The sequence below is a fragment of the Leptodactylus fuscus genome, chromosome 5 (genome assembly GCF_031893055.1).
Source record: "Leptodactylus fuscus isolate aLepFus1 chromosome 5, aLepFus1.hap2, whole genome shotgun sequence".
NCBI lineage: Eukaryota > Metazoa > Chordata > Amphibia > Anura > Leptodactylidae > Leptodactylus > Leptodactylus fuscus.
The window spans coordinates 61,704,540-61,721,726 of NC_134269.1; the positions used below are offsets into that span (position 1 = coordinate 61,704,540).

At 37.3% G+C, this 17,187-nt stretch overlaps 1 protein-coding gene across 9 annotated transcripts in view; it reads right to left on the bottom strand.

Annotated features, from left to right (window-relative positions):
* Positions 1-17,187, bottom strand: part of NTRK3 (neurotrophic receptor tyrosine kinase 3) — a 541,580-nt gene that overhangs the window by 93,039 nt on the left and 431,354 nt on the right. For 2 of the 9 annotated variants that reach the window (XM_075273269.1, XM_075273268.1), the window contains one exon: positions 9,936-10,660. The exons of the other annotated variants lie outside the window; for them this stretch is intronic. In XM_075273269.1, coding sequence (XP_075129370.1) covers positions 10,542-10,660 — 119 coding nt within the window. In that variant the 3' untranslated portion in view covers positions 9,936-10,541. Of the gene's footprint in view, positions 1-9,935; positions 10,661-17,187 lie in introns of those variants that run through there. 9 annotated transcript variants of the gene reach the window in all.

The following is a 17,187-nucleotide window of genomic DNA, read 5'->3' on the forward strand; positions in this document are numbered from 1 at the left end:
TTAATCTCACCAGCAACTTTCTAAAGTATATGGCCAACTTTTCATTCATTGAAATATATAGTCTTGTTGCTATTGGACATTGTTTTATCATATAACTATCTACAGAAGCACAGACTAATTAACGGCACATCGCTTTACTGCTTTTGATGCTGCTGGTGATTATGCTGATATGATTTATTTATTATCTAATTATTTTTAGTATTTTTTGTAGCATGTATTAATTTACATGGCACTTAGAAGTGGTTTGTTTGATACAGCGTTTAAACAAGCAGCGGCTATAAAAGAACAAAACTAAAAAAATATGTTATGATGACAACTTCAGACTATAAAAAGACATTTGCTATGTACTGAAAAATACTGTGCAAATTAGGCATGTTGATAATCCCACTTGGTATTTTCATTTGAGTCATAGGCTCCAAGAAATAAAGAACATTCACTGATAATTAGAGATGAACAATCTTCTATCCTTTCATTTTTGGATTATTTGTGATGATGGGATTCTATTTTCTGCAAAATTATTTTCCCTTATGAACAAACTTTCTGCAATTCAGCTTTCATGTTCTTAAACCAATAACACTGAGAAATGACAAAAATGTCAAGATTGTACAGAAATATTCTCCTGACAGTGGTTCTGTCATGCACCATACATGGCTGGACCCTCATGTGGGGCCCCTAGCACTTGGTTTATACTGATAGCAACCTATAGCAAACGTTGCATATATGGTCTTACTATCTGCACTACATTAGCGAAGTAGTAAGATTCCTTCATGTAATAGGTGGAGAGAGCTGCAACTTTCTACTTATCTCAAGCCAACAACATACATTATGTGAATGTATTATATCAATGCCTTTAGTATATTCTAAAATCATTACCATGTTAACCGTATGTTGTATGCAGTTTAAAGAGGACCTTTCACCACTTGGGGCACATGCAGTTTTATACACCGCTAGAAAGAAGACAGTGCGGTGAATTCAGCGCACTATCGGCTTTCATGATCTGTGCCCCCGGTGAAGAGCTATTGGTGCCGGTACGGTAGCTCTTCACTATCAGAAGGGCGTTTCTGAGAGTCAGTCAGGAATGCCCTTCTTCACAGTAGCGTCTATAGTGCTGTACTGTGAGATCATCCCCCCAGTACTCGTCTATAGACGAGTACTATCAGGAAGGGAAGGAGGCGGTCCTATGGTACTGGCACCGACAGCTCTTCACCAGATGCACAGAACATGAAAGCCGATGAATTAGGGCTCTGTCAGATTTCTAGTGCTATAAAAAACCGCATGTGCTCCAAGTGGTGAAAGGTCCTCTTTAAGACACTGTGCTTTACTCACACAGGGCAAAGTTTTAATTTGCACTCTTTGCCCTTAGAGTAGATTTTTGGTGCACACTTGAACCTAGATCCCATCAGGTCCCCATAGCTAAACCCCTGACCCCTCAGACAAATTAATATGATTGGATCTTACACTTTGCCTATACTATTATGCCATTACATTAAAAATGTTCCATCTTTTGTGTTTAAACAGTCATTTCTGTTAAGTTTTTGAAATGAGTCCTTATTAAGTTTTAGAACAGTTACTACAAGTGAAGTATTTTTAACCACCACATGGATAGGGCTTCATGACAATGGACCTTTGGTAACAAGTCAGGCTTGAGTCGCACCTGTAGTTGTGTCAGCTCACTATTCCATATATCAGGAAGGGCAGTCCTGTATCATTACCACTATTGAGCTATATACAGGGTATTATCAGAGGATAGGGTATAATGTACAAAAGAAAAATAAATCTAACTTTTATTCGCTATATTTAAAAACTAATCAACACAGAGAAGATGAGATATGTAGAATACATTGTATCAGCGTGAGAAGCCTCAATGTTGACAAGATAGAGTCAGAATTGTCACAAAACCCTCCTAACACGTACAGAGTGTCATAACACAGTTTAAGCCTAACAGTTGTACTCGACACTGCTGTCTGTCAGTTGCAATACACTGAAAGACCTTACAGGAGTGCAGATGAAACTTACCATACACTCTGTACAGCAAAGGGCTATATCCATGTCTTAGTCATCAACAGGCTAGATTTAACAGACATATAAACCGGCCATGTAAATATTAGGTTCTAGTCTCATTCAGACCACTCTTGCAACACAGCAGACACCAGGGTGGAAATCTGATCCCTCCTCACACCAGTGCTCAAATTCTGTTTGGGGATTCTACCCCCGTCTCCGCTTTCTGTATTGTTCGGGCATCAACCAAGTGGAAGCCCAACAGACCCCATTATAGTCTATAGAATGCAAAGGTGTTAAGGTAGCTTGCAGTTGTCTTGTTTTTTTTCCACAAGAAACCCCTAAAGTTTCAATGTTATCACAACTCACAGGCAATCTTACATTGTGGTAGAGACTTAACCTAAAACTTGCAGATACGTCCCCCATTCCCTTACGTTGAATCTGGTTAAGGACACTATTTTCTCAAGAAACCAATTGAATACAATATTTCAATATGGTAGTGAAAACAGACACTTGTGAAATCATGTTATTTTGTAAAGCTGGTCATCTCACTCAAATAACTAGACATGTCAAGCAAGGAGGAAAAGTAAAGATTAGAGAGGAGCGAGTAGTATTCGATCGAGTAGGTATTTGAACGAATACTACAGTATTCAAAATACTCGTACTCTATTGAGTACTACTCCTACTTCGCAGTAAAGATTTGATTCAGAACCAGCGTTGATTGGCCAAATGCTATACAGTGTATAGCATTCTGCCAATCAACGCTGGTTCTGCAGCAGGCTCGTCTTTGCTAGTCGGGAGAGCTGGCAGCTTGCAGTCTATGTGGGAGCTGACTTTTTCTCATAGGAATGCATTGACCAGTGTTGATTGGCCGAATGCTATACAGTGTACAGCATTTGGCCAATCAACGCTGGTTCTGCCGGAGGCTCGTTTGTGACGAGGCGGAGTCTAAGATCGGACCACAATGAAGACTGCTGTGGTCTGTATTGTGTATTTTTATATCTATGATGAATTTGATTTTAATGTGATATGTATATAAGCAGAATGCAATGTCAATAATATTAACCCTTTAGTAAATAATGATGTACATGCATGTTAGGGATTTATGTTAATTAACCACTGCTTTGGTCAACCTGTCTTGTTAAAAAAAATGAATAAATAGCAATCAAAAAGTCAATTGAATCAAAAAATTATAGCAATAAAACTGTTACCTCATCCTACATGAAAACCACGTACACTGTATAGTAAGTTAAAACACTAGGGAACTATGAATTTTCATTCCACAATGTGTTAGTACACTGTTTAAGGCTAAAGCCCCACGTTGCAAAAATGCAGCTTTTTTTGTTGCAGATTTTATTGCGGTTTTTTGAGCCAAAGTCAAGAGTGGATTGAGTAGAAGATAGAAGTATAAGAACTTTCTATATATTTCCCATTACTCTTGTAGCCATTCTTGGCTTTGGCTCAAAAAACCTCAAACAAAATCTGCAACAAAAAAAACTGCGTTTCCGCAACGTGGGGCTTTAGCCTAAGTCTCCTGACTGCATAATATCTCAACTTCAGTATGCAACTTCTTGAACAGTTTTTCTTACAACTTCAATAGGGAAAAACTGTAAGTTTGTGTGCTTGTTTACACATAGTATTGCTTTTGGGAAAAAGATCAGGGGCATTTTTCATGTTCACGTAATTTTCTTTGTTGCTGTTGCCTTTGGACAGTTATCCTTTTAGTTTTTTGTATTTCTTAAGATCACCCATAAACCTTAGGCAGTGTCCAATGGTTGATTGGCCAACATTTTTAATTCCATCATACACATATGTATAGTACACACTTGGCCAAACATGCACATGTCCTCAATAAGAAGGGGGTAAATAAACACTGCTAGATACCTCTTGGGAAAACAAATTATTTTGTGTATTGAAATCCAATGTACCTGATCCTTATTTTCTCCAACATACTCCATCAAAGGAGAGCCAGGACACCTCCTGGTTGGTCAGATGGTCGATATTGGATGGTCGGATAATCCAAATGAAATGGGCAGGTTTGGACGATATAATGAGCTTTAGACCTCATGCACAAGACCATATTTGGTGTCTGTATCACATGGATCCCAAAGATATTGCCAATGTATACACCATATAAAATTCTGGAGGTACTAAATACAAATATTTTACTGCATGTACTGTTTGCATAAAAGTATCGCATCATGCTCTGTCCAATGTCGTATGTCAGGTTGAGTTTTCCTAGTGTTTTAAGTGTTCTCACTGCTTCTGGGAAAGCTTTTGTTCATGATATGGCTTACCACAAAGAAGCATGGATGATACAATTCCATATTACATGTATTATGAGTTGAAATGCACACAGTTAAAGGAATGAGGTTTCATAATGAATTAATGGGTCAATGTTTACATCAGTTGCAAAAGATCACATTGGTGGTTTAGAATTAGACAAAACAACATTCTTTTACAAAATACACTTAATCCAAATTTTGGTATAAGAAAATGTAGTTTGGGCTATAATTTTCTTAAACTGACCACTCCCACCAACGCCAGGCCAATCTCATTGCCACGTTCCAAAAAAAGCCAAAAAAAGCTTGCAAATATTAGTGCAAATATGGCTTTCACCATAATATGTGACTTTCAGGATAAGGATTGTTTAATAACTCCCTCCCGCCATAGATTTTAAGGCCCATGTTCATAACAGGTAGATTATGATTTATCCATAAGTCATTGCTTTATAAACAGCTAAATACAGAAATTGATTAATTATGAGTTGAAAAAAAACATTAAAGCTAGGGTCAAATACTCACTGTCACGAGTAACTGACAACTAACCCACATAGTGGATACCATTTTACAAAATATCAGCACAACTCACACAATTTCAATTTGTGCTGAGTATTTATTCTACGAATTTCAATCTTGGCAACGCAAATACTGAAAGTATTGGAAGACCAGTGTCATTGCCTTCAAGGGTTCTGGTGCAATAAAAATTCTCATTAAATTCTCATGATATAAATTCAACAGCATGCCCACCCCTTGTGACCCCTACCCTAAAGGGGTTGTCCAGAATTGCAAAAAAATTAATGAAAAATAAATCACATTAAAGAGGACCTTTCATCAGATTGGGCACAGGCAGTTCCATGTACTGCTGGAAATCCAACAGTGCGCTGAATTCATGGACGAGCACTGTGAGCAGAGGGAGAAGGCTTTCCTCCCCGCTCACACTGTACAGCGCGATAGGCGCTGCTGTGGAGAAGGACGTTCCTGGCTGACTGTCAGAAACGCCCTTCTAACTGTAAAGCGCTACGGTACCAGGACCGATAGCGCTTTACCCAGGGCACAGATCGGGAAAGCTGACAGTGCGCGGAATTCAGCGCACTGTCGGATTTCCAGCAGTATATAGAACTGCCTGTGCCTAATCTGATGAAAGGTTCTTTTTAAATGTAAAAGATAACAGTTTCCAACCCCAATGTATTTTTAGATTTCATTGAACAAATTTTAAATGCCATAAGATATTATACTGACAAAAATACACAAAACACCCTCCAGTATGTGTATATGGTCTTACAAGTAATGCACCATATCATATGCCAGTCCTTATTTCTTAGCCCTTGTAAAACATACAAATCAACAGTTAAATAACACAGATGCATGTCATAGAAAATAAAGTGTTTATTAAGAAACTGTATATAATGAATATATTTCGAATACACAAGATTTGTGTAACCAGTTTCTATATTATGGCACAATATTCATTGTATTAAAATTACATTTGTTGTTCAATAGGCTGAATGTGAGGTAATAATATTAATTAAAATATCAGCCTTTCTTTCCAAATCAATAATAATTAGATACCTGGTCCAATAAAATGGCAAAAAAAAAATACTTATGAAATAGATTTTCCCTGCAGTTCATCAGCATGGTACAATACATTGTTTTGGTGATCACTAAATTGTTGAACAGAATGGTCATGCTTAAAGTGAAGGTCCATCGGTGACTACATCAGCTCTGTAGTTAGCAAATGTATCAGAAATAGAATATATCACCATTAACCTTTTCTGCTTTGTGTTGATTAAATTTTACTTTGTGCAGTATAAAAATAAACTAGGACTGTGATATGATTCAATTATAGATAGAGTCTACCAATCTCTTGAAAGGGTCATGACTACAATCTGCAAAAAAAAAAAAGACACATATTGACAGCATATTATTAGGATATGTCATCAACGTCCTACCAGTGGCGGTCCAACCATTGTGTCATAAATTTCCCTTTAACATGCTTTGTCTCCTGTTGGCTCTATTTGGCTTTTCTGATGAGCTGACAGTAGACGAATTGACATGGTCCTTTTCTGGCACCACTATCTGCTACAGTGCTAAGCTGAAGTCCTATTGGTTGAACAACCATTGATCGAATAATGATGGCATATACTAGCCTCAACTCTTTATTATAGTCTTCTGAAATGGGGGGGGGGATTGACTATTGGGGGAATTCAGTTTTCTGCCAGGCCCGATGCCTGGCAGAGTGAATTCAGAGCTGGAAGATGCCGCGGGGATGCTGCATGGAGAAGACTTCCCGGAGGATCCAGCCCGACCCTCACTCATGGACTTGGTAAGTATAATTTGATAGAATGTTGCCTACCCCTGAAACGAGCATTTTCCCCCCATAGACTATAATAGGGTTCGATATTTGATTCGAGTAGTCGAATATTGAGGGGCTACTCGAAACGAATATCAAACCTAGAACATTTTACTGTTCGCTCATCTCTATCCTCAACCCTTTATTATAGTCTTCTGAAATGGGGGGGGGGATTCACTATTGGGGGAATTCAGTTTTCTGGTATAGAGGGATACCATTGCGACACACGTTTGGTGCAAGGTCTTTTCTTGTACCAAAAGTCCACCACAAGCCTCAGTTTGCACTTTGCTTGCCACATTGACCAGATGTAGGTGGAGAAGGGCAGGGATCAGGGTGGGCCGGGGAAAGAATGCCTGGACCCAACAGATTTATTACAATTCAAACCAGGTATAAAGGAAATCTATGCCAGGTTCTAAACTAGCATTTCCATTCTGGCACAGGGATATGCAACTGTTTTATGAAGAGAACGTAGCCTCTTCATAAATCTCTCAGTCCCTGCTCAAGTTGGGCCCTTGATTAAGACTGGCGTACAATATGTCAGCCTTAATAAATCTGCCCCTGTGTTTGGAGAGTGGAAATAATCAAAAAGCAGGCTGAGGGTTTGTTTGGTTGTATTTTCCAATTACTAGCAAATATGTACTGAGTTATTGACTGTTAACATGAAAGATGACGTGTGATGGTATCAATGTAGCATGTCTTTCTAGTCATAAAGGTGGCCATACACATTAGATAGAAGCAAAGTTGAACAACCATTGAATGAATAATTGTCTGGTGAATGTATTGTAGATGTGGCCATACAAATTTTAGTCCATATTGGAAGGACGAACAGAAGACCAAAGAATAACAAAAGACATTAAGTCTGACTTCTGGATAAAAATATCAAACATGGCCGACTTCCTTACATGGTGATGCCATAAGTCATCAGTCAGTAAGTGTGTTAGCATGTTGAGACATATTGATAACATAGAACATCATCTGTCATGTTAACAATCGCTACTATACATATTTAATATATCTATTTCATAAAAAAAGTAGAGATCCGTCAACAGCAGCTTGTTGACAGTTTTATAAGTGACAACAGGAGATCATTTAGTGTTACACAAAGTGCCAACAACTAAAAATATAAGTGAAATATATTGTGAAAATGCAAAATTGTACATTTGCAAACTACATAGAGCCTACAGAAAAAAAAGATGGATCTTAACAATAATAAACATAGCCAAGTATACAAGCTATTATATTATACTGATATTTTCTCCATTAAAGCAGAGCTGTCATTGTATTCCTTACTATATTATAATTGCTTTGTATACAGTGAATTATATTTAGTGTACAAGACAAAAAAAATGGGGTTTCACTAGGGAGAGAGCTATAATTTTGAGCATATTGTTCACGTAGGCCTCATGCAAACAACCGTACTTTTTATCCAGGATGGCGGATCCATACAACCATAGTTTTTGCTGCTGTATGTCCGGGCCAAATTGAAGACCCACAATTAAAGGGGTTGTCCCTCTCCTCTTTATTGATGACCTATCTTCACGATAGATCATCTGCTAGGAAACAGACGGTGTGAAATGTAAACAGCGAAGAGCTCAGGGCGCTCATATGTGTACCACCGCTCCTTCAGCTGATTCACAGGGGTCCTGGTTATCGGACCCCACTGATCTCTTATTGATGATCTATCTTGAGTGTAGATCTTTAGTAAAAAGGAGTTCACAGCACCCTTAGGGTTCATTCACATGGAGGAATTTGGTGTGGAATTTCAGCGCTGAAAAAAGCCTCCCATTGACTTCTGCTAGCAGAAAAAGGAACCCATTGAAGCCAATGGGAGGCTTTTTTTTCAGCGTGGAAAATTCAATGCCAAATAAAGCGCCATTTCCTTAAGGGAAATTCCTCCCAGTCCAGCCCTCCCACTGACCCCATGTTTTAGTGCCCTGTATACAAAGCAAATATATTTTGGGAAGATTATGACAATTGCCCTTTAAGTTAACCACTATATTTACCTCTCTTAAATAATACGACTACTATAAAATATAACAAGGTGGAATTTGGCACAATTTAATATTTTAAACATGATATGTTGAATTAAATTTTTATAAATATCTGTAGATTTTATTGAGAAATTTCATGTGTAATATGAGCAAAATAATTCTCTACTATTCATTGTTTACTATTATCTGGAATAATTCTATTTGGGATATATTATCATACAAAACATAGCTTTTGTCTGATGTGTAGTAATATTTCTAGGTGTACATACAAACAGACACATTTTCAGGCACAATGGTTCAAAGGAACGCAGGCTTGGGTTTTTGCACTCTTATATTATATGGGTAATTTCAGGCTGATGAGCTTAGTGGACCGGACGTCTCATCCTGCTCGGTACTACGTATTCTAATTCACTATGACACAGGAAAGACGAAGTTTGGCAAATATTTCATGGCAAGTAATGCAGTTAAAAATCTATGGATATGTTGACACAAAAGATAATTTTTATCTATCTGTAGAACCTTCTGATATTGTTACAGAGATTTAAGATTCCTATGCTGATCGATGAAGCAAAGACTATGTATCTTAGACAAAGTGCATGACAGGACATTGATAACAAATGAAGTGCATGCAGCATTAGTTAGCGGATTAGGTGCCCTATTCCACGTGGCAACATAAAGCTTCATGCACACAACCATGTTATGGTGCTTTACAAGTTGGGCCCATAGCTTACCACCATATGTTTCTATTTCATATGTAGGCATTGGCATGTTCCATTGAATTGCAAGAGATATTCTTGCCTAGAAGCATTGCCCTGGAGACTACCTCTGTAACATGTCGCCATATTGTCTCAGCTTAGATCGGGATCTATGGCTTCCTAGTACGGAACCATATGTACTCCATATACAGGTTCCGTGCACACGGCATGGCTGTGTGCATGATGCTTTAGGATGATGATAAAGATATCTTTGAGCTCTTAGTGTAGATATACATAGGCACACTCTGCTATGTTCTCTCTTCTTCACTATGTAAATAATTAAAACCTCCATGTCTGTCATCTAAGGAACCTCTCGCATGTAATAAATAAGGCTGATTCTCCATTTGGCACCCTTTTTTTACAGATGTATTCCTGTGTATATCAGGTGAATAAAGCAGAGTAAACTTCCATATATCATACCCTAAAAAAGACCAATTTAAACAAAGCAAATATTGCTTTTTGTGACCGTATAATTTTTACCTCACATGTTGCCCCCTCCCCACATGTCTTACCCATAAAAAATAAAATAATACAAATAATAAAAATTCTGACGCACAAAAGATTTGTAAAACATTTCATTGAAAAATAATTACAATTTCTCCTGTTAAAAAAGTAAGATTTCGCTTCTCATTGTGTCGCTTGTACAGTCACAAAAACCTACGATGCCCTTTTCTTACCAGTCTTCATCATTTTTAGAGACTTCCATGACATACAAGGCCCTGCTTTATGAGATCTCTTTAGGTTGCCATTTCAAAGGGTGATGACATCATTAATAAGGTGATGTGAAGTCACAGGATCACAGAAAACTCAAACACAGATTCCAAACAGGAAAAACACGACTAAGGATTTTTTTTTTTTTTTAAACAAATACAACTAGTGTTTATTATAAAGATGGCTCCTTTCGAGTCTGTCTCCTTTGTTTTATTATAAGTTGCTGCTCCTGCTGCTGTTGCTGTGGCATGTCTGGATAATTTTGAAAGCTGTAGCTACTGTAGTTAAAGCAACATTTATCTTTCGACAGAAATACGTTTCCGTCGTATTAAAAGTTTACAACAGAGGACTAGTGCAGTCTTGTGAAACCTTGATCCAAAAGTTTTCTGTGCCTCCCTTCACATTTTGAGAGAACAGCCTAAACTTGACAACATAAACAAGGAACTTTAGAGGCTTAAAAGACGTGGCGTCCTTTGCTGAAATAAACACCGACGTCGTGAACATAAATGCCTTGGTTAAGAGGTTTGGGGTGTCCGGGAAGGCTTATTGTGTTCAACATATATTCTCTGAAACCTAAAAAAAAAAGAAAAAACAAAGGCAAAATAAAGGAAGGAAAAACAAAAATAGGAAGGTACTTTAAGGAAAAATAAGCAAATAAATATTATGTAATAAATATTATTTATAAGGGAACAGATTGTCAAATAAATTCGTCCAATGAGAATAAAAGGGACAGGAAAAAGGAAGTGGGACTTTTTTTTTTTTTGCACATTAAACAGAAAGGGCCATCATTTGTTATTACACTTAAAAATATCTTGTTTAGTGTCAGAAATAAGAGACAGGCAGCGGGTCAATTATTATGGCAAAAAAGCAAGCCAAAATAAAAAAAAAAAAATCATTATCCATATAACACATGTGCCAGAGCAGCTTGCTCATGGTATTGTAGTTTCGAAACATTTTCCTACACGAAAAACACCAGACATATAAAACTTAAAAAATACTAAACGTGATATACTATTCTTGTAGACAAGAAATACATGAAATAAATGGAGCAATTTAGCATCAAATGAAAAAGGATGAGCAAGGCTCGCCAAAAAATAAAAAAAAAATACAGTTCAAATGGATTGCAAAAATGATGCAACATTGACGAGAAGGATGACAACGAGGAAGATGAGGATGATGAAGGTAATAATAATTACTGTAATATTTATAGAATGACAATTATGGTGTTCTGTGCTCATCTAGCTGGAAAGCTAAGACTAGGAAAGTTAAGATTATGTTCACTTTAGTGCTATGGTATCCATGTGTAACAGAAGCTATTATGCTTGACAGAACCATCATATAACAAATCCAGGAGGTCACCCACAGACTGTATTGAAGTTAGTCAAGTGCATAGAAGATCTGTTGGCGCTCCAGTAGGCCTCCAGATGGCAAGAAAAGTTGCAAAATGCATTATTCTGTTTCTCAAAATAGCAAAAAGTTTGCCAGAACCCCTGATGGAAATTCACAATGCCGATATAAAAGATCCTTCCATTGTGCGTCCACCATGTTTTAGGACATATATCAACATGTTCTGGTGTGATTACATAGACGAAAAGGCCAACTAACACTTTGGTGTTAACTGTGAAAGCATGCAATAAGTAACCCTAATTCATACTATATGCTTAATCCTCTAAAGTAGGGAATAACACTGAACAAATGAGAAAATATAAGGGCAACCGATATGAAGATTTTCACAGTGGTTTTATGTAAATTCACAAATTAGTGTAAGGGTGACTTTGTGTATTTCACAAACGTAAGATATGGAATGTCAGTACCTGCAATAAGGCTGGATATGATTTCACTGCACATGAGAAAAACAGACTTAGGCTGAGGCCCCACATTGCGGAAAAGCAGCTTTTTTTGTTGCAAATTTTGCTGCAGTTTTGTGAGCCAAAGTCAGCCATGGATTTAACAGAAGGGAAACATCTAAGAACTTCTTTTATACAGTATCTTCCATTCCTTTTCCATCCACTCCAGACTTTGGCTCAAAAAACCGCAGCAAAATCTGCAACAAAAAAAGCTACATTTACGCAATGTGGGGCCTTAGCCTTAGGCTAAAGCCCCACATTATGAAACACCGCTTTTTGTTGCAGATTTTGCTGCGTTTTTTTGAGCCAAAGCCAAGAATGTCTACAAAAGGAATAAGAACTATATAGGAAGTTCATATACTTCTACCTTCTGCTCAATCCATTCTTGGCTTTGGCTCATTAAAACTGAAACAAAATTCGCAACAAAAAAAACAACAAAAAACTGTGTTTCCACAATGTGGGACCTTAGCCTAAGGCATCCCAAATATGGCGCACATTGAAATCTCATACACTACAATATGCGAGACCCATAGATAGACCCAGAGACAGACAAAGATATTTCTTATAGATTATGTATAGAATAGTAAGAAAAAGCGGTTGCATGCAGGCTTGAATGTCATATTACAAGGCTTTTAATGGAGACTCCAGTGCCTTAAAGAGACACCATATGGTGGTACATGCGGGCACCTGTAGGAATTCGATAGGAATTTAATCTGGGATTTGCTTGTGATTCAGTAAACTGATGCTGAGTGAGTGTCTAGAACAAATCTCCCACTTTGTCACTCAGCAGTATATGTTTTGTATAGACACTCATCCAGCAGTTATGTAAGATCGTTCATCCTGTAAGCTTACATGAAAACGGCATAAAGTACAGCAGTAATGTTTAGGAGGAGTCGTAAGAAGCAAACTGAGAAAATTCAATACTTAGCTGGTTTTTCAAACATCATCTTTTTTTTAATGTATTTATAGAATAACTACAGGGAACCCCACAGATCTGAAGTTTCCTTTTCCTCTATATCCATTAATCCATACAAACTTTATGGGAATTAGATAAACAGTCGAGTGAGAGAGTAGTTTCATACACATTACAATTAATATTCAGTTCTAATGGGCTGGCATGTTAAGGTAAGAGTAATATAATATGTAAGAGACACTGTCGGAAGATAAAGAGGAAAAATCAAGTCATGGAAGGACTACTTATGTTAAACATTATTATGCATACTAAGCGCACACAAACACACAACTTGCTTTATACAACTATATGTATATATATATATATATATATATATATATATATATATATATATATATGGCCAATGTAGTCTCAATGTAGATTGTATTCACTTAATGACAAGTTTAGACAGAGAAATAATTAAAAAATGGTATCCTCCAATGTCTGTTCTTTTTTTGGTAACTGTCATAACCAGTAGAGTGAACACAGACCACAAATGTATAAAAATCTCATAAATAAAGATATAGCAAAGTTTAGCTGACAATAATAACTTGCTGTATTATGATATCTTACGACAGAACACAACAAAAGCTATTGAAAGAGTTAACAGTATGTGCCACATTAATTGTCAATGATCAAATGTCTGTAAGTCTGTAGATACATATAGATACACAACTTTTGAAAATGGGAAATCCTGTATACTTTAGTGTGCCAATATAAAAAATAGTACTGTACATTGTTTGCTATTTCTTGTTGAGCACAGCACTCCTAGAGGTCTGGAGGGCTCATTTCTGATCACAGTTCTGGGGAAGATAGTGTGCCCTATAAATTTACATATCCCTGGGGCTGCCGGTTGTCTGCCCTCGCTTACAGTACCATCCTTACCTGTTTCCCTATAAATACAAATGTAGAAGATAAATTAACTTCTTTAAGAGATGTGTGATTGTATTCTTCTCATACGCAATTACATTCACTAGATTTGCTAGCTCGCTCCACCTTTCCTTAGGTTTTCCACAGTTACCTTACTATCTGTTTAACCCTATATCTGTTTTTATGTTGTAATTTGACAGTGAGAATTGAAGAAATAGCTTAAAGCTGCGGGAAATGTCTGCAGGAATAAAGTTCTGTACGGGCAAGGTAATTAAGCCGACTGAATGTGCCGAACATCACCAAAGTGAAATCTGAGCTTCAATTGCCGGCTTCCCACACATACTATCATTGAACTGCAGGGATGTTCTACCAATGTGAACATAGAGTACTGGATGAAATAAAAAACAACATGGTGATACACAATCGTCCTTAACAGCTCAGTCCACAAGAGCAGATTACATAGATTCGAGAAAAGACCTGAACATACAGTTCCTTTTCATGCTGCAAACAGTATTGTGAAAAATATCTAAAATTACAATTGAAAGATCAAAATATGTCAGGGATACCTAATATATTACAGTCTGACCAACAAGATGCTGCCTTCTAAAATGCAATGATTGTATCAGAAAATAGCAGAATTAGAGATGAAATTAATTTCCTTATTATATTAAATATTATATTAAAGGGGTTATGTTGGGACAAATAAAGTTTATCACGACATTCCGCTTTATGAATCGTATATATATGATGGTCCCCAAGGGCACTGATGGTTATATTTGCAGGCAAGGGTGGAAGTTTGTGCAAGCTACCTCCCAGGTCTATGTGATATCACCGCAAGGTGCAAGGTCTATAGAGTATAGCAGAGTTGGTCATGTGACTAAGACCTGAAATGTTGATGTGTCAGCAGGGAAGGTAAAGGAGCGAGTCTCACAATCTCCCCATCTGCACTCTGAAAGGTAGTCCTTGGCGCTCTGTCGGGGCTAGATACACTGTAGTAATAAAGCTTATCCGGTGCAGAGAATGCGAAGGTAAGAAATATTTCTTCCTGCATAATCCCTTTAAAGTATAAAAATATCTCTCCAATTCCACAGGTTGGACAATGTAAAAGATAAATGCTGAACAAAACGACTGTATTCAGCTGAGGACTCAGATCAACTTGTAAATTACCTACTGACCTGTAGGATTATTATCAGATAACGTATTCTATATTGAAAGCAGTTTAGCATTGTATTACCAGACTTCTAACTAATATGGATATGTTTGCAAGTTGGAGGTGCACTTGAACGGGAGCATGAATTATAGCTATTTACCAATCACAGCCTAAGGTAGGGGGTTACACACACGTAAACATACTTTTGTGACCATTGTTAGAGATAGACTTGCAAATAAACCTTTTTTTTTTTGTCTCCATATGCAGATGAGTTTGGAAGTGCATAGCAGTCATACACAGCAGGCGCACAACATCTCATCCTGGCGTTGATTCATGGCTCCAGCATTATTCTACATCATTGTGGCTGACACTGAATACTACAGCCGTCAATCAACTCTAAGGTGAGATGTTGTGGGAAGCCAAAGCATATACCATACTTGATAGTGCTGCGATTGGAATTTAGCAAAGAAGCCACAACGCTCACCCAAATGCTGAAGTATTTATACATAATTATAGGTCATCAACATCAAAATCCTGGAAAATCTCTTTAAGGGTTTGTACACACTAAGTTTTTTGCAGGTGGATTTTGACAAGGAGTCCGCCTCAAAATCTGCCTGCAAAAACGCCTCTCATTCATTTCAATGGGAGTCACTCGCAGTTTTTTCTGCTAGTGATTTTTCTCAGCTAGCGGGAAAAAAAATGCAACATGACCAATCTTCACGTGGATTCTGCGACTGAGTTAATAGCAGCATCCGTGGCTCGAGACACCCTCCTGCTTTGGTCCATTCATCTGGGCCAAATCAGGAGCAGGATGCCACGACGGAATGCCGAAGCACTGTATCAGCATCCCGTCGCGGCTAACCGCATGAAAAAGCCGTCAGCGGAAATGATCCTCTTCACTTTCCATCATGGTAAAATTCACTAAGGAGGAAATATTTCCAAAAAAAGTAATGGAAAAGTACATGGTTAATAAAATACTGTGGAATTTTAAAATCATGTTGAATTTTCCCACATTATTAATTCTCTAGTCTGTTGTATGACCTAGCACTCCGATTGGTAACCTCTGGGATAAAATGACATAACACCATGGTGAATGAAATGTGACATCACATGCTAGTGACTTAAAGGGGTTTTCCCATCTCAGTGTTTCCCCTTCCCTCTTGCTAAATTGCTGGAAAAGTCTAACAATACTTATGCAGATCAGATAATATGCAGATGCTTGTACAGAATAGAATCAGTGTTATCTGTGTGTTTAGATAGAGATATAACAGACTTGGCTTTATCAGCAAAACTGCAATTAGTTTAACGATTGCCCTGCAGCATCACTTGGTACTATAGGTACGTGGTTATAGCAATGATGTGTAAACAATGGTAAATAAGGTAAAATAGCAGGCAAACAAAGCAGTATTTCTAAAGCCATACATTTAGGGAAAGTATTCAATTTACATAAGCTACCAGTATAGATAGGATTCTTGAGATGGGACAACCCCTTTAAGTGTGGTGTCTTCACAGGATTCTAAAGAAAGATAACCAGGGTCCCAATTATGTCCATAGGATGTAATTTTAAAATCTGTAAACCCGTTTAAGATTCTTCTAACCAGTGATGAAGAGATGCCCTCTGCCATTTACTATTCATACTATTCAGCCTAAACATACAATGTACATGTTACATGGTTACATTAGACACAATTCTATCAAGTCTAACCTACAGTGTTGATCAAGAGTTAGGCTAAATTCTCCCATGAAGAAGATGACAATTACCACATGTTATGAAGGAAAAATTATTTTTTTCTTTTCCTCTCCAAATGCAGTAATCTGAAAGCATTAAATCCCAGGATCCACATCCCACATGCACGCGACTCATTTTTGCAAAGTGGTCACTTTTCCTATATTGGTATTTTTTGCATTTTAATCTGCACAATTCATACACATTCACTTTATGCCTTAAAGATTGGGAAAGACAATATAATATATTTTTTTTTAGAGCAATATACAATTTGTTAGAGATGTTCTTCAGCAGTCGTTTTAACCCCCTCCCACTCCAGAAGATGACAATAAGTGCTGAGCATTACATTGAAAGTGTTTACAAAAATAAGGTCTATGATAACACAGCGAAAAATATATGTGAAAAGAGGAGAAAATGGATTCTCATGGCGCGGTGCCCAAGTACTGTGTTAGCACTCTTCACTTTTCTGCAGTGCATCACTATCAAAATAGAAAAGAAAAAAATGATTATATTTTACAATCTCGGTTCTTTTGTTCCCGACTTCTGCTAATGACA